This window comes from Anolis sagrei, chromosome 1, assembly GCF_037176765.1.
Source record: "Anolis sagrei isolate rAnoSag1 chromosome 1, rAnoSag1.mat, whole genome shotgun sequence".
NCBI lineage: Eukaryota > Metazoa > Chordata > Lepidosauria > Squamata > Dactyloidae > Anolis > Anolis sagrei.
This window is the reverse complement of record NC_090021.1, coordinates 169,051,605-169,075,851: the sequence shown is the minus strand read 5'-3', so window position 1 is coordinate 169,075,851 and position 24,247 is coordinate 169,051,605. Positions and strand designations below refer to the sequence as shown.

The window sequence follows — 24,247 nt, the reverse complement described above, 5'->3', positions numbered from 1 at the left end:
TCTCAATCTGCATGCAGTAATATGTGGTGGGTGGCGAAATAAGAACATTGCCCCCAAAAACGAATTCTGTACCTTCTTGAAATTTTATTTCAGGGTCCAAAATTCCAGTATTGCCAAAAAATTGAAATGAACATGTCATACCTTGACATCTTCTATTTTCCGTTCTCACATTCCTTTAGTAACTTTGATTTCTCTGTGCAGACGTATTACAACTAGCAGTCCAAGAACTGAGGACAATTTCTTACATGTGGTGTGGATGACATCTTTATCCTGTTGTTGATTAGTCCCCATTTAAAGGAGATGCATACAGTCTATTGTTGAGTGATGTGTCAATGCAGAGGTTAACCCATTTGATCCAATGGTTCTACTCTAGTTGGGAATAAGAATAGGATATAGCCATATATGAACAAGTTCTGTCAATATGCTAGACTCTGTTACCATGACTTGTTTGCAATTACTACTGCATTCCCATTTTGTGGCTTGCAGGGAGCCCTGGAGGCTGAGAAGTCCTCTTTACCTCTTGTGGGGCACATCGACAGCTAAGCAAACATCCTCTGCAACTCATGTTGAGCCAGGATTTAGTAGTCTTAAATGTTTTGGGGACAGCAAGAATATATTCTCATACAACAGCACACAGGATTTGAAGCTGCTTTACGGCATACCAGGACAATTTACTTGTCCATTCTCTCTTTTTGGGACTACTGTGCCAACTTCCACTGATGCAAAGCAAGGGACCTTTGAGGTCAGCCCGAGTGAATAAGTAACTTAAGCCTTGATCTTTGGGAGAAAACAGGGCTTCACAAGCTCAATTTCTGACTGCCTCTTTGTGGACTGAAACATTGCCCAAACTTTGCTGGAAGGTGGGAATGCTGTTACGAGTTAGGAAAGTGGGACTGAAAGTGAGCCAAGAGACAGTTCCTTTGGACTGATTTTCCCAACCTAGTGTCTTCTGGATTGGTTGAAATCAATGCCCACCACCTTCTAACATGGCAATGCTGCAACTGGTAGGAGTTGTAATCCAGCACATCTGGATTACAACTATCTTTAGATCTTTAGTCCTCCAGATATTTTGGACTGCCACTCCCATCATTCCTGCTGACTCGGCGTTCTGGAAACTGAAATCCAAAGCAAGTGGATAATCAAAAGTTTCTCCTTCTGTTTAGAAAACTCTGAGATAACCTGTCTGATTCTCAGTCTCCAATTGCCCATGGAAGGAATATAGGCCTGCTCCAAAACTCAGTACCTAATGACTGATCCATCTCTGTGCTAGACTGCAGTCCCGTTGTCAAGAACACAGTTCTGGTTTTCTCTCTAAATTGTTTACTACTGAGCTTATCTCACTAATTCAGGGGAGGTTATGTTTATGCGCCTTCACGTTGCCTGTTTACATATGGGACCTCATGGATTTCACAGGGTTTTCTTAGACAAGGAACATTTAAAGGTGGTCTTGCCAGTTCCTTTCTCTGAAATACAGCACAGAGCAGCTGGTACTTGTTAGTAGTCCAAAGTAAATGGGAAAAGAATGGCAGGATTGATAAGTCTATTAACACATATGAAAGATACAGAAAAATAGCTAGACACAATGAGTTTTATAGAATTAATGCAGTTTGCTACCGCTTTAACTGCCAGAGTTCAGTGCACTAGAAAGTGGGAGCTATAGTTTTACACGGCATTTAGCCTTGTAAAGAAACTGGCAAAACCACCTCTGGGGATTCCTTGTCTTAAAATCCCTGTGTAATTTATGGGGTCACCATAAATCGACAGCCAATTTGAAGGTACAGACACACAACCTTTACCCATCTTCAGATGTCATCGGTAATACCCACTTGATGAAAAAGGATAAAGATCTAAAACCAAATAGGTGTGAAAGAAGTACTACCCCCTTTCCCAGAAAGGAGGAACACAACAATGTCTTTCAGGGCCAACTCCATCTCCAAATGCCACTTTAATGAATTGTGCTTAGCACCACCAGAGAGGTGCTAAATGCTGCCAGGCTGAAGTGATTAGCACCTCTTCACAGAACTTTATTGTGCCAAACAATACACAGACATTCCACACCAAAACCCAGGGAGGAAACCGGCCCTTTGTTGCCAATAACTGACTGGGTTTGCGATGTAGAGGACAGACATGGCCATCACTGACTCTTCTGCCAATCCACCTGGTAGACATCTCCTATACTTTCTAAAGTTTGGGTGAGACTGGCTGCACCATCATTGGAAAGTGTGTAGCTCTAGCAGCCTCCAAAAGTGGTATATCATGTTCAGAGTTTGAGAAAGTTACTTTTTGGGGGCAGGACTCCAGATAATATGCTCCCAACCCATGCTGACTGCGGGAGTGTGCTGTCACCCAAAAAAAGTAACTTTCCCAAGTTGTGTATATTTGGAAATGACTGTTTTCCAAAGAAACCATAAGGATGGGGGAATTAATCTCCCTAAATTTTGTTCAGCAGTCTTGTCAGTCTACTCAGAACTATTCCCAAAGCATTTCCATTCTCTTAGGAGGAATCTCTTGATTGAAAGAACTGCTTGACAATGCAATAGACTGCCTCAAGCTGGTGAACTCTCTTGTTGGATAGGCATTTTTCAGAAGTGCCTTGGTAATGTGTTTGGTAATGTGGCTGGCCCTTGCGTTCTCTCCCAACTCTATGACACTAAACTATGAAGAAGAGTACATCACAGATCTGCAAGACCTTAGCAAGACTGTTAACAACAAAGTCTCTTGGAGGAGTCTCATTTATAGGGTCACTCAAAGTTGAATCAAACACAATAGCAAATAACAACAAAAATGACAACTTTGAAAGTGCCAGACACCTTCACTTCCTTTCTACGGTCAACAACATGACAAGTCTGAGATTCATGTTTTGAACACGCTTCCTCCTATAATCAATAAGAAGCCCATGGCCCGACTGCTCAGCTCTGATCCTTAACATGCTGCACAGTGGGGAGTGGAGGTTTCAGGATCTTAAGGCTCAGCAGAGTTGGGTGTCAAGGCACCAAAATTTGCTTTTGAAAGGATGTCACATTGATAGGAGGGCAAATCTGTTTTCTGCTGGTCTGGAAACTAGGGCCCCTTCTAAACAACTGAATAAAATCCCACATTGTCAGTGTGGACTCAGATAACCCAGTTCAAAGCAGATATTGTGGAATTTTTCTGCCTTGATATTTTGGGTTTTATGGCTGTGTGGAGGGGCCCCAGGACACAATGGAGCAACGGATTCAAACTGGAGGAAAAAAAAGAGTCCATCTAAACCAGTGGTTCTCAACCTGTGGGTACCCAGATGTTTTGGCCTTCAACACCCAGACATCCTAACAGCTGGTAAACTGGCTGAGATTTCTGGGAGTTGTAGGCTAAAACACCTAGGGACCCACAGGTTGAGAACCACTAATCTAAACTTTAGGAAGTTCCTGTTGGCAAGAGCTGTCCAGCAGTGAAATATGTCAGAATCTGGTGGAGTCTCCTTTTCTGGAGGCTTTTAAGCAGAAGCAGGATGGTCATCTGTTAGGGATGCTTCAATTGTGCTATTCCTGCATGGCAGAATGGGATTGGACTGGATGGTCCATGTGGTCTTTTCCAATTCTACGGTTCTACGAAATGGCCATGTGTGCAAGCTCATTCCTTGAATGATTCAATTCTGTGATTCTATGAAGTTGCCTCTACGGGACCAGTCAAGACATTTTGCTGCCTGAGGTGGCAAGAAAGTGACTTAAATAATAATTTGCCTCCTGTTTATGATGACACAACCAACCAACCTCTGCTTAACAGTTGAACCAGAGTTTCCTTTCCCGCTCTTTATATGGCAGATGTTGGGACTCAAGATTGCGATTAGTGGCGAATACAATACTAAGTCTTTTAAAGATGCATGTTTTCTGGCCATACCAATTTACCCCAATATCACCCCTAAGCCAAGACTTTACAGCTCGCCCAAGGAGAACTATTGGGATTGGTGGAACAAGTTATGTTGTCCTTTAGTCCTAGTGAAGCATTCCCAACAAAAGTAGAGAAAGGGCCTATCAGACCAGGAACCCTGATTTCTCCCCCACAGTATGCCAGAGCCACTGCTTTGCCCAACACCCCCCTCACCCCCCCCCCCCCCCGGTGCCCTGAAAAGCCTGCCACCTCGGCCCTGCCCTCCTGCTGTGGAAGTCCGTTCCTGGCTCTGGAAAGCTTAGTTTTGCTGAGAGGCAGTCATACTAGAGTTTGACACAATTCAAGCGACATATGCATGTTCTTACATGTATTCAGATTGATTCATAAAGCACAGGGTGGCATTTCAGTTTCGCAACAGCTTTGTAAATGAGAGAGAGCAAAGTTATCTGCACTAAGACTCCCAATGGGCAGAGGGAGACTTAGCCTGGATTTACACTGCTGTTTGAAAACATTTCTGTTCCTAGTTTGAAAGTGTTATTTCTTGTTTAATTGTGTGGTACATACTTTGAAAGTAGTTGTTATACTCCAGAAACCACATTTTTGTGGCTGCCACAAACTAGGTTGAATTGGTTGAGACATGATGAGATATTCATTGAAAAGCTTTTGAAATTTAATAAACTTTCCCCATGTTTTTATGATCGAACTAATTAGGAAATGACATTTACAACCCAGGAACAAAAATCCTGGCTTTAACTGGCATGCTTAATCTGTTGTTTTAATGAATTGTTTTTAATGTTTTAATGTATTTGTAGTGATCAGCACACTGGGTGCAGTGCCTAAAGACCTTGGCCTGCACTTAAACACAATCGGCGATGACAAGATTACCATCTGCCTGTTGCAGAAGGCCACCTTGTTGGGATCTGCATGCATTATTCGCTGATACATCACACAGTCCTAGACACTTGGGAAGTGTCCGACGTGTGATCCACTATAACAGCCAGCAGAGTGTCTGCTGTGGACTCATCTTGTTCTGTTTCTAATAATAATAATAATAATAATAATAATAATAATAATAATAATAATTTCTGTCCCAGTTGCTTGTTGTGGGAACAAGGATTGGTGAGAAAGCTTCAGTGGAGGCCCCTCTTCCTCATAACTCCTTCAGGAGTACATTTCCCTTTCTAGGAGTAGATTTCCTCACTTTCTGTTGCCTCACCCCTGTTGTTAACTAGGAGTCGGATGTTTGTAACTCAGGGCATGCCTGTAGTTGAGTATAGGGCAGGGATGGGCAAACTTGGGCTCTCCCTCCAGGTGTTTTGGACTCTTAACTCCCACCATTCCTCACAGCCTCAGGCCCCTTCCTTTTCCCCCTCGAAAAGGAAAGGGCCTGAGGCTGTGAGGAATGGTGGGAGTTAAGAGTCCAAAACACGTTGAGGGGCCAAGTTTGCCCATGCCTGGTATAGGGGTGGGTAGGAGAGAGAAGGGGGTCTCAATCCCAAGGGGCGTAAGAGAGCCAGAGGCGCCCCTTTCTCTCAGGGCCCTTCCACACAGAAATATGACCCATATATTCTATCAAGGCAGAAAAATCTTACAATATCTGCTTTGAACTAGGTTATCTGAGTCCATACTGGAATATATTCCAGTTCAAAGCAGATAATGTGGGGTTTTATTCAACTGTGTGGAAGGATAGACTGCGCCTGACGGGAGGAGGCTCCACTTGGGCAGGAATTGCCCTCCCTCCTCCTCCTCCTCGCGCACAAACAAGAGCGGGCGGGAGGCGAATGTTTGGTTTTTTTCTTCTCCCCCTTCCCAGGAGTTGGGGGCGTGTCCCAGACCCGAGGGGGCGTGTCTAGAGGCGGCTCTCAACCCAGTCCTTGCCTGAGCGGCGCAGGTGGCTCGCGGGCGAAGAGAGAGAAGGCAGCGGGAGAAGCTCGAGCTCTCTCTCTGTGGCGCGCGCCTCTTGGGCTGGGAGGCGCGCGGGCGGGCGGGCGGGCAAACTTTCCTTCTTCCTCCTGAGGCGAAGAAGGACGCGGGAAACCTACACGCGCTTCTCTGTCGTTCGGACTCTTTTTGAGGAGGGAGATGGGAGAGTCGCTCCTGAGGCGCCCGCTTTGTTATGGACTCCCCTTGTTTTGCGACTCCCCTTGGCTTTTACCCCCCGTGAGGCGCCACCTGCTGGAGCTGGAGTTTGGAGCAAAACTTGGAAGCTTGGGAACATTGCAGGCTGCCATGTGCGCCCTCCTCCTCCTAATCTGAGACACTTGCCTTGCAGATCTTTCTTTCTCTCTGCCCTAGACCATGGCCGGCTTCATCCTAAGGGACAGCTCTCTGCTGGGCCTCTTTCTGGTGCTGCTGGAGGCGCTGGCTCCCCTCTCCGCAGCCTCCTCCTCTTCTTCCTCCAAAGCTGTTACCTGCCAGGAGATCACGGTGCCCATGTGCAAAGGCATTGGCTACAACCTGACCTACATGCCCAACCAGTTCAACCACGACACGCAGGACGAAGCCGGGCTGGAGGTGCACCAGTTCTGGCCCCTGGTAGAGATCCAGTGCTCGCCGGACCTCAAGTTCTTCCTGTGTGCTATGTACACCCCCATCTGCTTGCTGGACTACGCCAAACCACTGCCCCCCTGCCGCTCGGTCTGTGAGAGAGCCAAAGCCGGCTGCTCCCCGCTCATGCGGCAGTACGGCTTTGCCTGGCCCGAGCGCATGGGCTGCGACAAGCTGCCCCTCCTGGGCGACGCTGAGCAGCTCTGCATGGACTACAACCGCACCGAGGCCGCCCCCGCTGCCACTACTACCTTGCCCCCCTTTGGCACCAAGCCCACACGGTCAAAGGCCAAAGGGGCCCACAAGGAGCAAACCCCCCTTGGAGGCAGTGGCGGAGGTGCCTGCAAGAGGGTGTGCGAATGCCGAGAGCCCTTGGTCCCCATCTCCAAAGAGACCCACCCGCTCTACAACAAGATTGAGACGGGACACGTCCGCAACTGCGCCATCCCCTGCTTCCAGCCCTACTTCACCCAGCATGAGAAGACCTTTGCCACCTTCTGGATCGGCTTGTGGTCCATCCTCTGCTTCATCGCCACTTTTGCCACGGTGGCCACTTTCCTGATTGACATGGAGCGCTTCCGCTACCCAGAGCGGCCCATCATCTTCTTGTCTGCCTGCTACCTTTTTGTCTCTATTGGCTACATCATCCGGCTGGTTGTGGGCCACGCCAATGTGGCCTGCAACAAGGACTACAACCACATCCACTATGAGACTACGGGGCCAGCCCTCTGCACGGTGGTCTTCCTACTCATCTACTTCTTCGGCATGGCCAGCTCCATCTGGTGGGTGATCTTGTCGCTCACTTGGTTCCTGGCCGCTGGGATGAAGTGGGGCAACGAGGCCATTGCCAGCTACTCCCAATATTTCCACATGGCTGCCTGGCTCATTCCAAGCATCAAGTCCATAGCGGTGCTGGCCTTGAGCTCGGTGGACGGTGACCCAGTTGCTGGCATTTGCTATGTTGGCAATCAAAACTTAGACAAGCTCCGGGGCTTTGTTTTGGCTCCGCTGGTGGTCTACCTTTTCACTGGGACCATGTTTCTACTGGCGGGGATTGTGTCGCTCTTCAGGATCCGGAGCGTCATTAAACAAGGAGGCACCAAAACGGACAAGTTAGAGAAGCTAATGATCCGCATCGGCATCTTCACCGTCCTTTATACAGTCCCGGCGACTATTGTGGTGGGATGCTACATCTACGAGCAACACTACCGGGAGACGTGGGAGATGGCTCAGAACTGCTCCTGCCCCGGGGACAAGAACAGGTTGAGGCCGGACTATGCGGTCTTCATGTTGAAGTACTTCATGTGCCTGGTGGTGGGAATCACCTCGGGGGTCTGGATTTGGTCTGGCAAAACTTTTGAGTCGTGGAAGCGGTTCACGGGGAGGTGTTGCCGGAGTGGAAAGCCCGTGAGCTCTGCCATGTATGGGGACGCCACTGAGGCTCTAACGGGGAGGTCTGGGATGCCCAGTTCTGCTTCATACCACAAACAAGTCCCGCTCTCCCATGTATGAAAAGCACCTTGCTGGGTGTCACATACACGCAAGACGGGAGCAGGTAAGCACGGCTCGGCTCCCAGCTGGAAAAGGCTTGGGAGCGTCCCTAAAGCTTTGAGTCTCCTTGTGGTGGAACTCTTTGGCTTCATCTTGAATTCTGAAAAAAAAAGAAGAGGGTCTGTGTGTTGTGGCAGTGGGTAGATGCCACTTTGTTTGCTACACCACAACATGGTGATTTGCCTCCTTTCTCGGAAAGCAGGCAAGTAAGGAGTGCAGGGGGCCCGATTGTGAGTTGCATGCAGGATGGATCTGTGACCTTTTAAAAAACATGGGAGAATGGCTTAGGAGATTGAGGTTGTTAATGAAAGAATTGGAGGTGGGAGAGAAGAAAGATTAAGGGACCTGCTTGATCTTCCGCCTTCCTGCTTTGTATTGCTCCAAAGGAGGCCTTGGCTTCTTCTCTCTTTCCTCAGTGTTGAAACAAGAGGTGCAGATGGGCTGTTTTGACAAACAGTACGAAGGATCAAGTCATGGAAGTTACTTCAGGGCTCCTGCTGGGTGGGAGATTCTGGTTTTAGTCCAAAGGTAAATTTCTCAAGCTGTGGTGACAGATTGAGCAGCCCTTCCTTTCTGTTTAGCTGCTTTCAGGAAGCCGTGACAGTGTGCCCACAGATGTGTCTGCCCACAAGTATCTCAGGAAGGTTTACGTCCAGGTAGACAGGGAGAAGATTGCAGATTAATATTCTATGGCCCTGTCCACACAGCTGAATAAAATCTCACCATATCTGCTTTGAACTGGAATATATGGCAGTGTGGACTCAGATAACCCAGTTCAAAGCAGATATTGTGGGTTTTTCTGCCTTGATATTCTGGGTTCTAGCGCTGTGTGGAAGGGCCCTATGTCTCCAATGTAATGCTTCCTTTAGCCCAGAGGAAGCTAATTTACTTAGCCCGAGTAATCCTTGTTCACGCCCTTTCCAGCTAATTGTAATTTTATAATGCACTGGCTCCTAAAGTTTGCCATACAAAGAAACCAGGGCCCTTCCACACAGCCCTTTATCCCAAAATATCAAAGCAGGAAATCCCACATTATCTGTATGTAGACTCAGATATCCCAGTTCAAAGCAGTTATTGTGGGATTTTCCGCCTTGATATTTTGGGATATAGGGCTGTGTGGAAGGGCCCCCAGTTTCAAAGGAGGGCTCTGCTTTTCCAAAAATTGTCAGCTGTGGAACTTAGATTGAGCAGAGTGTGATTTTAGATTTATTTTTTGGTGGGCACCTGTTTGCCATGATTTTACTCATGCCTTCGCCAAATTGAATGCCAGAGTCAAATGAGATACAGTTATTTTCCAAACTACTGTCCTTGACCCAGTGTGTTGGCCTCGGTTTAACTACTACTAGCAAGAATTGAGATGCACCATGCTGGTTAATGACAGTGAAAGTTGCAACCCTAAGGCTCCTTCCACACAGCTGTATAAAATTCACATTGAACTGGATTATATGGCAGTGTGGGCTCAGACAACCCAGTTCAAATCAGGTATTGTGGATTATCTGCCTTGATATTCTTTATATGGCTGTGTGGAAGGGACCTTACCTGAAAGATGAGCATGAAAAATGGAAATACTTTGGACTACACCTCCTAAATTCTTCCAGCAACGCAACCTTGGGGAGACTTGGGTTTCAGGTCCAAAAGGTAATATTTTGGTGGCGCCACCAGGAAAGAAGTGTCATGGAATGAATGGTGTTTACTTGTAAGTAGGCATCCACTGCACTTTTTGCAAAGCAAAGATTTTCCTCATCTCAGTACCATTTCTTTAGACATAAGAAATCCAAAGAGCAACCAGAGTGTGGGGCAAGCAAGCTGCTTTATGTTTCATCAGCCCAGAATTTGGTTTATTTAGAAGTCTGCTTAAATGCACCAAGTTACTCTCTTCTCCATTGAGTTATCTTCCCAACTAGGTATTCATTGGGTCTCAGCCTTAAAAGAAATGGGCCATTGCCCTCGCCTTCTTGCTCCCTTTTTGGCTATTTATCCTCCGACCTGCCATTTGTGGGAACAATGTTTCTCTGTCATTTAATGTTTCACTACTGTTTTGAACAGGAAGAAAACCAGGGTTTTTTTATGCTTTCCTCTACCTGAGAAAATGAGCCTCTGCTTTAAGTTCAGTCCTTTCTGACTGAATTCAGTGGCATCAAACCATTGCAAGCAAGACAATCAGTCTTCCTCTCTGTGCAGAAGGGAGTCAGGACAATCCTGAGTTTTGAAGCACTGACTGCAGACGCCTTGAAAGGGAAGCCATTCAGCTTGTAACCGAGAATTGGAAATGTAACATTTTTGGGCAACCGCTTCTTAAACCCCAAAGTCCACACTGAAGTGGTCTCGCTGGCTACTGCTTCTGTGATCTATTGCCCAGAAAAGTCACAATTCCAAGCTGTCTGTGGAACTTTTTAAAGTTATACCCCAAACCTTCTCATAGGAGCCCAAGGGAGTCTTTCAAAGTTGCAGCAAACTTGCCTGAGATACAGCAGGAGGGGCTGTTGGTCCTCTCCCAATGTGAAATGTTTGCACTTTAATTCTACATAAGAAAGGCAGTTGTGTGGTGGATTGGGTCTCCTCTGCAAAGATGGGCAGCTTTTTGAACAGCAGTCATGAGAGGGGTTCCTCTCACTGGAAAACAGGGAAGGAACCCAACTTTCATGTCTGTCTACAGGGTGAAGCTATTCCAGAAGACTTTGAGATCAATTTCGGACATCCATACATTTTGCTCTTCCTTAGGGAAGGTATCACCATGACCCAAGAAAAATGCAGGTTGAATTCCAGCTAGTGTGCTTCCCCACAGACTGCCATCATGTCTGACCCCTGCAGCAGCTCAAAGACTATCAAATATTTTTTTTCCAGGCAATGCTTTTCTGTGGATTTCATTTCCCCACTCAGTTCACTGGAATAATGAATCATCCTTAACTCGCCCCCCTTCTCCTCCAGTCAAACCAATGCGACTAAGTTGCCCTGAATTCAGTGGGTAGACATTCATAAGTGTATGCTGTCACAAATGTTTATCCAGAATTGTTGAAGGAGAAATAAATAACTACTGTTTTTTTCTAAAGTTGCCAGTGTATTTCCTTAGGTTAGATGGTGAAGCTCCAAATAGTTTGACTTACGGTGATTCTCAGGCAACCTTATCATGGGGGTTTCTTGGCAAGATTTGTCCAGAGGGGGGTTGCCTTTGCCTCCCTTCTGAGGCTGTGAATGTGTGACATGCTCAAGGTTTCCAGTGAGTTGCCATGGTGGGTTTCCAGTGTTCAAATCACTACACTACTAGCTCTCATTTAGATTTTGGCTAGTTGGGTTTGAAGGACATGGTGGCTTGTCACTTACAGCCACTTTGCCCTTCAAAACTTGCATTCAGGACAGGCAGCTGTGGATTGCCAAAGGCTTGTGGCCTACAGTTCCTATCAGTCTTTCCCAGTAGAGTTTATGAGGAATTGTGGTAGTTTTAGTCCCAAATAGCTAATAAGCCACAGTTTCTGACCTGTTTTAATCAGAACTTTCCAGTATTCCTGCCATATTCCACTAGCAGCTTGTTTAAGTTTATTGGAAGCTATCTTATCCCTTCAACATTCCTGTAACTTCTTCCCCAGGGATTCTTACCATAAAGAGTAAGATGTATGAATTAATGTGGGCTCTTACATTAGCAGGACAGCATGAGAAGAGAGTCACCAGCAGTTCTTTTCCGATGCTGCTGAGATGGAGGCAATCTGTAGGTCTAAAGACTCCAGTCTTTATCTGACCCTGGCATTCCACATCTGCTCCTTACTGCTGGGGTTAGCCAAAAGGAATATGCAGCTTGGAGAGGTCACATCCAGTTCCTGGACCGGATGGCTGGGCACTGGTGATGTCAAATGTTAAGCGCACAGGCACAGAGGGGAGAAGGAAGTTCAAGGCAAGCTACTGGGGCCAGGGTGGGAACTCTTCCCCTTTCCCACTTGAAGACCACTGAAGGCAGAGGAAAGTTAGGCGGCAGAACATTGGAGGCCAAGGCCAAATTTTCCGTTTGTAGTTTTAAAAACTGTGACTATATCCAACTCAAGTCATTTAAAGTATTCTTTTTTTCCTGGAACAAACTATTGAGCTACAAACAAGAATTTCATCCTTTGGAACAACTAGTTTGTTTTTGTTGTATGGCAATCTGAGTCTTCCTGATTGACTCTCAAATGTGTTGTAGCAACAAGCATTTATCGGCTGGCTTCCACATCATCCACAGGGAGTGAGGGCCTCAGCTGCAGGTCTGTATTATACCTACCACACAAGATCCCACGTTAGGTGGGTCCTACTCCAAAAATGGCTTGTCATGACACATTTAAGGTGTGAGGAGACTTAATGGTTTATTTACTTCCATCTACTGAGGTAGAAATTTGGAAACACATTACCTCTTGTTTCTTGCAGCAGCCAAACCTAGGTAGCGCGATGGAAGTTGCGGTCTGACCCCAGAGAGGTCCAAAGTATCTACTACTTAAAAAAACTGTTGTATTGCCTTTCCAAGACAGCTTTGTTTGTTAGAAGCTGCAGAGCAGCATCACTAATTAAAACAATTGTTTTCGTCTTAGGTGTCACTGAGTCATAATTGCTGCTATTCTTTTTTCCATGAAGAAATCATGGGACACTGTATACCTTAGCAATGAGACTTCTTCTCTGTAGACTCTCCAACAATAAAAAAGACCTGGGAGGTCTGGTATACCTTGACAGGTGCCATAAAGTGCATCAGTACTAAACCTTCTCAAATTTCCAAATAATATAAGGCATGCTTAATTACTGAAATCAACCCATTTGCACGCTGTTACCCTAATTTATGTTTCAAGAAATACATTCAACAACCTTATTTCCCCCCGCTCACGCTACTAGGATGTGTTTCCTAGTAATTCAAACTTTATCCAGTTTGTATTCTATGTATGCCTCCAGTGGTGCAATTTGTCAGGGAGGAGAATTTGGCACCTTTCAATCGGTGCCCAATTTTCTGGCCAAAGCAATAACTGGAGTAGAAAGAACTTCATTGAATGTAACAATTTGCTACCTGCTAGTGCACCATCCTAGATTTTGACTTTTGAGAAATTCATCCTTATACCTTTTTTGGACACATTGTATTGCATGAACATCAATGTGAGGCAGCTTCTTATGTTCCCAAACAGAAAATGTACCAGTGTCTGATTTTACATCCTTCCATTGCTTCCCAAAGAAGGAAACTGCAACAAACTAGATTACTGTTGGCTTCCTTGAGCTATCTCACGAGGGTTGGATATATATCCTCGTATTTTCCTCACCAAATCACACAGAACAACATATATTTTTGGCAAGGTGTAAGAAATACAAATTGTATTACGTATGATAAAGACAGTTGGGTGAGAACCTTGAAAATCCTCATCTGTTTTAATGCCTATTTTTGTTTTTCACTGTTTAATTATATGCTGTGCCAGGAGAATTGAGGTCTGGGGACAAAAATGTTCAACACAACGTCCAAAGAAGGGGGAAAGGCAGGTCCTGGTTAAGGTATAGACTCGTCTGCCTTTGTGTAACAGGTTGGACTACATCCGTCTTGTTCAATTTATGAAAGTCTCACATTGCATATTATGACTTACTGGCTCCTTGACAATCTCCTTTATGCCACATGGCTAACAAGAAGCAGCTATGGACTGCTAGAAGGAGGAATTAGTTGAAATGCTGTTTATCAGTTCTGATTCCAGTTGTAAATGTTTGCTTGACATTTCTCAACCTTGATATACAACCAATAATTTAATACAACTAGAACAGCATCTTTATGAAACACAAATAAGAAACACTATGCTTTCAGTGTTTTAGAAACATGCTGTTTACGGCAAAAAAACTGAGAGGGTGATAGCTGCTTATATAATTCCTAAATTAACAAGTAAAATAGAAATTTATTGAAATTGTACCCTAAAGGCAGAAGACTGCAACGTATGGAATACCAATAGTTTCACAAGGGTTCCTTTACTCAAGATATTGTGTACTCTTAATATTTTTCAAAACTAAATTGCACCATGTTGCTATAACATGTAAATAGCTGTATTAAAAGAATTATGTTTATATATAACTGAATCCCTAGTGAGCCTTTGATACGGGTTGGAACAGGATGTACATTCTCACGCTGTCTGTGGTACCAATAACAGAATGGAAACCTGGGGCATTAAATCGCTGTACTTGATGTTAGATTCATGCTTAGGTTGTGCTGCTCTTTCAGTTGTGCCTTGTTGAGATGGAGCTACTACTTGCAATATGATTAACAATACCATGCCAAAACCGTTTTAAAAAAGAAGACACAGTTGATTCTGTAAAAAGCTTTAAGAGGAAATAAACCAACTTTGGTCAACTTAATAAATGCCTAAACATGATTTTTGTACCTATGGTCAAGGGCTAATTCTCTGTTACAAGAAAGACGGCTGGTTTGAGTCTTCAGAAATCTATCATTTACCGGACGTGGTCCCATGGCACTCGGCATGCCAGGCTGTTTAAAATGCAGATCATAACGTCCATGATCTTTTTAAAATTCTGTGACAAAACCACAGCTCCTGTATGGAATTACACATAGGCAACGTAATGGAACCACAAGCTACACTAACTCAAATGAAAATGATTGTTGTTGTTTTGAAAAAAGATCTTTGCTGTTCCCTCTAGGGCCCAGACTTTGAGAACATCACATGCCTTTAAGTATAGCTGTACATGTTGCGTTTTGTGAAAATATAAAAGAAACCCGAGAATGTATTTAGAGTCTGTGCAAAGTGGACTGCAAAGAAAACACAAGCATAGTTTTTTAGATCGAGTTTGTGATTATGGTGAATAGAAAACAAAAATTTACAGGAATGCATTCTTTCTGGAAAAGAGACAGGACAAAAACTAGCGAGGAAGTTTTGTGAAGTACTGGCAAGTTTGTGCTTTGTGGGCAAGAGAAAGCCAAGAACCATTTCTGGAGGAGCCACTGTGTTGCTCCCTTCCTTCAACTCCCTAAAATAGATGGGTTAACCTCTCCATGGCCAAACTAAGCATATAAAGTTGGGGTGAGCAATGTGTGGCCTCCTAAGATGATGCTAGACTGCAACTCCCATTATCCCTCACCAGTGGATATACTAGCTAGGCCTGAGGGAAGCCGCCTTCCAATAAAGGCCACAAGTTATTTACCTCTAATCTGAAGGAACTTTCACAAGAACTATCCTTCCATTCCTTCATGATTATATTCAATATTTACAGCAGGCAACAAAATGCAACTTGCCCATCACAAAATGCAGCTTCCCCTAGGAGGTTTTGGTCAAGTAATGTGTTTTCTCATCCACACTGAATTAAGTGTCACACTTTGCTCGGTTCTGACCATCATGTTTGTAAGCAGGGTAAAGGGGGGGGGGGGCAAGAAGGAGCTTGAGGACTAGATGCCCATGAACACAATGGTATGCTGCCCACTATACAGAGAAATCATCGCCTCTGGATAATATTTGTATGTGCTACATCTTCACTTACATGGTGTATTCACATTAGAAGTGTCAAGAGCTCTCTTTTTATTGAATACCTATAATGCTGAAGATTGAAAATGGTTCCATGTCACTTAATCGATTTCCTTCAAATTCAGTGAAAGTACTAAAAGTTATCCTGGCTCCTCTTCAGATTTGAGCAGCTTTGTTCTTAGCAAGTGTAAGCAGACACAGGCAGATTCTCTATATACTGTTACTAAATATTTCACAGAATGCTTTGGTGATTCAGACGTCACCTTCACATATAACAGATATTATTAACCTCATGTTTGTCTAAATACCTTAAAACACGAGGATCTTGTACAATTTCAGAAGCTAAATAGGGCCACGCTTGGCTAGGACTTGGGAGACAGCCAGAGAATACTGAATGCTGTTGGGCCATATTTAGAGGAAAACAAAGAGAAGTATCCTCTGAAGAAATCTTGCCAAGAAAACCCTGTAATAGGATCGCCATTAATTGGGGTTTACTTACTGGGACATGACAACAATTAACCTCATATTGTATATGGAGAGCTGATGATATGGTATATCTAAACCCAATTAATAATGACATATTTGCCTGACACTGGGCTGTGGTCTACAACCTCAGGATTTATTGAACTACAATTCCCAACATTGCTCACAACTAAGGTTAAAACTGATAAGATATTGCAGGGTGTTACAGCTCAAGGGAAAATCCCACAAGCCATGGCATCTCCTTTTAATACTGCACTTTGACAGAAGAAGACACAATTGAGGAAATTCTGCCTTTCATGTAAGTCTTGAAAATATAAGAACATTAGAAAATGATGGTTTTGGTATGTAAACAAAGCAGTGGGGCAGTGGAAAATGTAGGTTACAGCCTCTATTATATTAAGACAGCATTTATTACTTGTGAATCAGGTATATCTCCTGGTGCCACTGAAAGGCATGAACACAGCTTTTAAGTTACAGGGAAATGTGACTTTTTTGTTTGCTGCCTTATAACAAACCGGACATTTTGCTCTACAGAAAGAAATCCTTTTTCGGGTCATAAATCTTTTGGAGGAGCTCAGGAAGGCCTTTAAATATAAGGAAGGGTTTACTGTGCTCACTTATGACAATGTTCAGCACTTGTGCATTCAAAGCATAAGTGTGCACAACCTAATGTTTTACAACCTGAAGCAAATAAAAAATGCTTCTGCTATTGAATTTGCAGTGCACTGCTTCCAATTTCTCCCCAAAGCTCTATTTGGAAAGGCAGAGCTGTATAGCCACTAAGTGTGATTCTATTTCCAGTCCAGGTACTCGATGTTAGGAAGTAGAGACAGACCTGAGCTGGGCTTTGCAGCATCAGAGGTCACTAACCAAAAAGGCTCCAGAAAGTCTTAGGAAATGACATCCCATTTAGAAGCAGACTTGCCATCCAAGTCCCTGCCACTTTGGGAAACTGAGCATCCTTCTCTCTAGTAGCAACTACGTCAATACAAACAACTGCAGCACTCAGAGAATGGATGTTAAGCATGTCCTTTGGTACTTGTGGTTTGAACAGTCACCTCTCCCACTTCTCTTGTTTAAAGCATACCTCCTTACTAGGTAAAAGGGTTGTTCTCAACATTCATTTCCATTTCTCAAGGGCATGTCCTTTACCGGCCAAACCCACTGTAAGAGGTTTCAATATATAATCGCCTTGGAGACAAAAACAAAGTAATTCATATATAGAGGAACAATATGGCAGCACTCAAGTGAGTGGACACCCTATTGAATTATGGCCAGTTTCTGAATTTCCAGCTAAGTTGGCACAAAAGGGTGAGGTTGGCCTCCTTCTCATAAACATCTTCAGGTGGCAGGAGCAAACATACTGGAAACAGTTTCCTCTGGTTTTACTATGTACACAACACCTGTGCTGTTTGGGACCTCTCTTCTGCATCAATAGGCAGTAACCACATAATCACTGGGACACTTTGATATCTACAGATGAATACTTTCATATACTGCACTGTTCTTCATGCTTTCTGAGTGTGTGCTCTTCCATTTTCTGTTATGCAACATCTCAGCCTCACTACTTCCTAAGAGCACCCATCTGACAGGTGGGAAATTCACAGATTCTCACAGACAGGTGTATGCAACCTGTTCAGGTGTACAAAAGCTGGACTTGAGCCAAAGGAGTTGAACATTTTTTTAGGAGTGACTCTCTCTTCAATCTCTATTTCTTACTGACTACAATTTTACCTGCCAACATACAGACCCTAGTTCTTATAAGGTACAAAAGCCCAAACAGTTACAAGTTGTATTATCTCAATACTGAAGAAAACCTGAAAGTTTTCACTTGTTCTGATAAACCAAACTAGTATTTACGATGACTGTTAATTAAAATGGTAATAAGGAAACACATTGCATAGCCATACACAGTATACAATTTATGAAATTACTTCTCAGTAAACCAGGATAGTTCATTTGTGAGAAATGGAAGAGTTAGGGTCACATAGACTTGCAAACTCCAAGAATTTCAGCTGACAGACTATCCGGTAGATGCCTTTTCCTGACTCTCCACATGGCCACATAGCAAAGTAGTATCCAGTATTAAAATGCCACTACAGTACTTCTCAGAGACCTTTCCCTTGCTGCCTTCAAAGGAGAGGCAGGTGTTGACCAGATACAGGGTCTTTTTAGTGGTGATACCAGAGTTAATGGGATGCTCTCTGCTGGGTGGTGAACCTGGTGCTGAGTTTCAAGTCTCCATGGTGCCAAATGAAAACAATTTTGGGTGTCTATGCTTTTTAAATCTTATGAATGTATAGAGTGAGGGGGCTTTTTATTATTTTGTGCTACAGCTGTTGTACATTCTTATTATCTGCATCATTAGTGCAAGTTGCTCTGCAAAGTCTTCCGACTGCAGATTTGGTCTTTTGTCAACAAACATGAGGTGAACAGGATAGAAGAGTCCAGCAGGCACTGTGGCATACGGTTTCAGTGATGCTTGCTGCAGGTATCCATATGTACCCAGTGATATAAGGAGGAGGATGCACAAAAATCCAGTTGGAATAAACACCCTGGGAAAGAGGAATACAAAGTAAAGCAACAATGCCCAATCTTAATTAAAATAGAGTTTATTATTAGCTTCTCTTTTAATACAAACATGAGAAAGAAAAGCCACCTGAAGATGTAGCATTTGTTTCAAAATTGAATTGTGATCAATACCTGAAACCACAGACTCCATAGAACGCCTGCTTGGGGCTGGTAAGTTAAAATACTGCATGAGACTATAACAGTCTGATGGCCTGTGTACACTCGAGAAGCAAGTTGGGCTCGGCATTAAATACAACTATTGTAAGAGAGGCTGAACAGGAGTTTGCACTGCACCCGTTATTGAAATTGTTTTGAAATACAAATGACTTAAATATTTTGACCTGAAACTGTGAAGATCTGTAGTCCAGGTAAGTTTTTTTTAATGCTTCCTAATTTTTGGAGCAAAACTCCTTTTCTGGAAGAGCAAACTAGCTTTAGAGGAAAACTCAGCTTTCCGTAGTTCACTTCCAGAACAAGGGGCATTAAATACCAGGCTTTAAAGAAAAGAAGTCTTTTAAAAGGCAATTAAATGAACTAAAGATTATCATGCCTCCCTCATCAACAAGGCCAGGGCCATCAAAAGACTTCCCCACTGTGAATCTAAAGCTTTTTGGAAGCACAGGACAAAAGCAAAAACGTGCTCCATATCCATTGTTTGCAGTAGAAAAGTTTCGCAGAGCAGCTTTATTGTCCATCGATTACCAAACCAGTTTATTTGTTCAAGTTAAGCTTTCAATGCAGTTCTATTCAGAATTCCAGCCAAAAAGAAAAACAGTGTATTATGGACTGTGTTTCTTCCAGGCCAGGCCTAGAAGGGCAAGGACATGGGAAACACCATAGCTGACAAGAAGTGGCCCCCGACCAACTCGTTTTCCTCCCAGTGAACACAGAATGCCATTTCTTTGTTCCAGTCGAAAGACAATTCCAATCCCCGACAATGTCAAAACAGAGACATCGTGTTTATGCAGGGAATATAGCTAGCTGTTTAGCAGCTCCTTGGTCTGTTACTGAATACCAATGTCCCAATCAAACAGCCTTGTTAGTAAATGTGTGGTGCAAGGAGTGGGATGGGAGAAGTACCGGTCACTTTTTGCTGCTACAGCACAGTTTCCAGAGTGGCTTTACGTACACTGTATGAGCAGGAGCACTGCACTGACTCTGAAAGGCAACTGCAGCCAGGACCTGGTTGACTGAGGGAGGGAAACATTGTGACTCTTGCTGTGTTAACGTTCAAATTCTAAAATTAAAACTAGTCATTATTAAAAACTCACATAGTTCACAGCTATAGGCCTACACAGTAAGCAAATGTCTGTGGATTGGGGGAGGGGGTGAGGAGAAAAAGGAAACAAAACACTCTCCAAAATGTTCTTGCATTTCTGGAGTTCGAAAGGAGTGTGCCCATTTGTCGAGGTCCCATCTCCCCGCCCCCCCTGCGCCCCATGGAATTATTATGCTCCTCTGGACTTCCTTGGCTGGATTTGCTCACCCCGCGCTCGGGCTGGAAGATGCCGCCACTGCTGACCTGTGAGCTGGGAGTGAAGGTGGTATTCCTGTTCGTAGGAATGCTGGTGCCACAATGCCGCAGCTTTCCATCTTGCTCAAGAGAGGATTGCATTAGAACGGCGAATGCCAACTAAGTTATCAGCACTGAACGATCGTCTCATAGCAGCTTTTGACAAATCTTTGTATTTGTCCTCACACAGCCTGGAGATGGCCTGAAAAACACGGTCAAAACAGAAGTGTGTTTTCAACATTAGCACAGCCAGGAAGGTTTTAAGAGCCACATCAGATCAATCACCTTATTTTTCACACAACTGTATTTCTTCAGTTCTAACATGCACTTTCCCCCCTATATAAACCTCTCATAAAAGGGGGCATGTCATTAGAATTGCAAGTGTATCTTATGTATTTTTGGTGGTGGTGGTACTGAAATTAGGGTCCATTTTTCAGTCAAAGGAGCCCCTGGTAGCACAGTGAGTTAAAGTGCTGAGCTGCTGAACTTGCTGACCGAAAGGTCAGCGGTTTAAATCCGGGGAGCAGGGTGAGCTCCTGCTGTTAGGCCCAGCTTCTGCCAACCTAGCAGTTTGAAAACATGCAAATGTGAGTAGATCAATAGGTACTGCTTTGGCAAGAAGGTAATGGCGCTCCATGCAGTCATGCCGGCCACATGACCTTGGAGGTGTCTATGGACAATGTCAGCTCTTTGGCTTGGAAATGGAGATGAGCACCACACTCCAGAGTCGGACACTACTACACTTAATGTTACGGCGAAACCTTTACCTTTACTATTTTCCAATCAACGGTGTCTTACATTGTGACTATCGAAAAACAACTACCACTATGTTGAGAAAAACCTCAATGAGTCTTGTTGTTCAGAAGTGGGCACGTATTCCTACATTCTTTAAGCAGCATTATCTTTTTTCAAAATTAAAAGAAGGAGCAACATCCTACAGCTTATCAAGTTTACACAATTATCACATATAATCAACAATAGGCTCCTTCTTTGGAGGAGAAGGCTGGATGGCCATCTGTTGGGGGTGCTTTTAATGTGATTTTCCTGCTTCTTGGCAGGGGGTTGGACTGGATGGCCCATGAGGTCTCTTCCAACTCTAGGATTCTATGATTCCAAATTTTCAGGTCCTCCTTTTCAGCAAAAGCTGCATAGTCACCTCTAAACAAATTTAATTGGTTTAATATTTATGAATGAATCCCCATGGGCTTGACATGTATAGATGGCTTTTAATATCGAAACCAATTTCTAAGTTCAGATCCTATTGTTAAATTCATTACTGATATGAAGGAGTAGCGGCTCATCTCTCTTCAGGAAATCAAGCAAACATTCAGCCTCAGAGAAAAGGACAAGACGGCTGGATACAGTTACAAACATCTGACTGATGTATAACTCATAGTTACAAACGGGCCTTTCTCCTCTCTCCCTGCCATGAAACCATAGCGCTGAGCCAAAGTGTGTCTCCATACCCCACTTCCTTTTTCTTCTTATCAGTATTACTCCAAACCCCTTTTCCTCTTTCGTCCTATCAGTCTCTCCAAACCTCTTTTCCTTTTTCTTCCTATACATTTCTCCAAACTCCTTTTCTTTTCTTTCCTATCTATGTCCCTCCAAACCCCGTTTCCCTTTTCTTCCCATTGCTATTTCTCCTAACTCTGTTTCCCTTTTATTTTTATGGATCTCCCAAATCTCTTTTCCCTTTTTTTTCTTATGGATCTCCCCAATCCCCTTCTCTTCCTGTGGATCTCTCCAAACTTTAAACTTTTCTTCCTTTTGATCTTTCTACCCCCTTTTCTCTTTCTTCCTATCTATCTCTCCTTCATCCTCCCTGTATTTCTCCCCCTCTCCTTTCCTTCATGCGAGATACCACTTTTAATTGTTCTGGATCAATGCTATACAATGCTGGGATTTGGAGTTTGATGATGCAGCAGCATTCTTTGGCAGATAAGCATAAAGACCTTGAAAAACTACAGCTCTCAGGATCCCATAGAAAAGAGCTAAGGCAGCTAAAGTGGTATCAAACTGGATTCATTCTACAGCATAAATACACCCCAAGCAAACTGAGGCAGAGTAAACAGGAGAGGCTCATAGACTCATAGAGTTGGAAGAGACCTCTCTTGGGCCATCCAGTCCAACCTCCTGCCAAGAAGCAGGATAAACGCATTCAAAGCACCCCCGACAGATAACCATCCAGCCTCTGTTTAAAAGTCTCCAAAGAAGGAGCCTCCACCACTGAATTATCTTTTTTGATGGTTTTCCGTTCCATTGTTTGGAAGCTTTGGTTTTTCTAAAAAAGGGATTCTAATCACACATTGGAACTATAATATGCACCTTTTTGTCCAAATTACAAAGAGTACAGTTTTTGCTGTACCTGCTCCAACTTACATATAAATTCAACTTAAGAACAAACCTACAAAACCTATAGTGCTTGTAACTTCAAATCAAATCAAACTTTATTACAGTCCAAAGACCCAATTTGCTCAGTGGTAAAAAGTGCACAATTGCCAACAGATCAATAAACTGATAAGACCACTTAAATGCAGAACAAGTGCAATGCAAAAGTGCATATCAATAATGGTAAAAACACTCCAAATACATACAAGTTTGTAACTTGGGGACTGCCTGTAATGGTATGGAACAGCATCTTGGCATTCCATCCAGCGCTATAATAGCCTTTCACTTTGTTTCAAGAACTCAACCAGGGTGTATATAACGATTAACTAGGGGAAGCTGTTAAATTCGTCTGAAACCCAAAGTGTGACCAGAATAATAAATGAAAACATTATCCTAATACACTATGAATAAGAGATGCCGCATCAACACTATGGAACGTCTAATTTTCTTCCTACTGATTTATACCTAAAATAAAGAAACTTTCCCTTCACAAGTGCTGGGAAAAGCGCTTCTGCTGCAATGGTTCATTTGTTTCTTCCCATGCTACAATCTGTAATAATATGTGAAACATCTGGCAGAGAATGCATAAGTGGAAGAATCACAAAGTGAGACAGAAGCACACTCAGCAGCTGTCCACAACCGACTGACTTTTCATCCTGTTTGGAGCTTTGAACCACGATGCCTTCTGAAGAAAACAAACACAGTCTGAAGCAACAATACTAACGGCCACTAACCTGGAAATCTCACTGAACTTAAATGGAACTTATTTCTAAGTGGCAGGGAGGCTTGCACTACCGTCAAAGTGTACGAAACTCTATCAAGATGTGCAGATTTCTTATCTGGTTGAGACCTATGGCACCAGGATGAGGCTGTGATGGTAGGTGCCCCATATTTTCTTTTTCTTTCTCAAGCAACACACAGCTTCTTCTTTTCTAGGTATCAGAGGTTTCAGCCTCAACCATAATGTGGGAAACATGCAGACTGTTGGGCTAGTCAGTTTGTGTCTGTATCCAAACCCATACTTGTTTGTATCCACACAGCCTCTTTTTGAGACCTTTCACACGTTTTTTGTCCTTCCAAAATGATAAAAGTGTGTAACATGATTTTTGTTCCTTGGATAGAAATGTCATTTCCTAACTCAGTGGTTCTCAACCTGGGGTCTCCAGATGTTATTGGCCTACAACTCCCAGAAATCCCAGCCAGTTTACCAGCTGTACAGATTTCTGGGAGTTGAAGGCCAAAAACATCTGGGGACCCCAGGTTGAGAACCACTGTCTTAACTGGTTCTATCATAAAACGTAAGAAAAGTTTACTAAACTGCAAAAATGTTGTTTTTGTGGGACATCCAGTAGCACATTTACCTATAATCTTTCCAACAAATATCTCATAGAGTCTCAACCAATTCAACATACTTTGTGGAAGCCACAAAATGAAATTTCTGGATTACAACAATTATTTTCAAAGCAAGTACCACACAATTAAACAGGAAATAACACTTTCAAACCAGGAACAGAATTTTTTTCAAATTTTGTTACAAAATGTAATCATTACATGACGGATTTCTGTCAATAAGGGGTTAGACCTTCCAATAAAACCAAACCAGAAAACTTAGCAAGCCACACTAGTGTGATTAGCAGCAACAGACACTGCTGTTCTGCAAACAAAGTCCCCAGACTGCCCGACATTACCTCCAATTTCTGTGCCCGCTCTTTACTAAGGGGCTCCAGCAGAAAGCTCAAGTTGTTGTCATCTGCTAAGGAGCGAAGGTCAAAGTAGTATTTGGCGTAAACACTGGCAGGAACATTGATATTGAATTGCAGCAGCTCCAAGAAGTGTCTTTCCATCTCGTTCCTGGAAAAGAAAAGAAAAGCAGGTT

General features: G+C 43.6%; 2 protein-coding genes across 4 annotated transcripts in view; one reads left to right on the top strand and one right to left on the bottom strand.

Annotated features, from left to right (window-relative positions):
- Positions 1 to 5,749: 5,749 nt before the first annotated feature.
- On the top strand, positions 5,750 to 14,299 carry FZD5 (frizzled class receptor 5). The gene has a single exon (XM_060782624.2). It carries the CDS (start codon positions 6,166 to 6,168, stop codon positions 7,924 to 7,926), a length of 1,761 nt encoding a protein of 586 aa, XP_060638607.2. The 5' UTR covers positions 5,750 to 6,165; the 3' UTR covers positions 7,927 to 14,299.
- A 4,193-nt stretch (positions 14,300 to 18,492) lies between these two features.
- CCNYL1 (cyclin Y like 1) overlaps positions 18,493 to 24,247 on the bottom strand; it is a 47,387-nt gene continuing 41,632 nt past the window's right edge. For all 3 annotated transcript variants that reach the window (XM_060782636.2, XM_060782645.2, XM_060782654.2), the window contains 2 exons: positions 24,060 to 24,222; positions 18,493 to 20,182 (listed from right to left, as the gene is read on the bottom strand). In XM_060782636.2, the coding sequence (XP_060638619.1) occupies positions 20,066 to 20,182; positions 24,060 to 24,222 (280 nt within the window). In that variant the 3' untranslated portion in view covers positions 18,493 to 20,065. The remainder of the gene's footprint in view (positions 20,183 to 24,059; positions 24,223 to 24,247) is intronic.

Bases quoted from the DNA above. Each gene is read 5' to 3' on its own strand.
- FZD5 (XM_060782624.2), top strand. From the start codon at position 6,166: ATGGCCGGCTTCATCCTAAGGGACAGCTCTCTGCTGGGCCTCTTTCTG.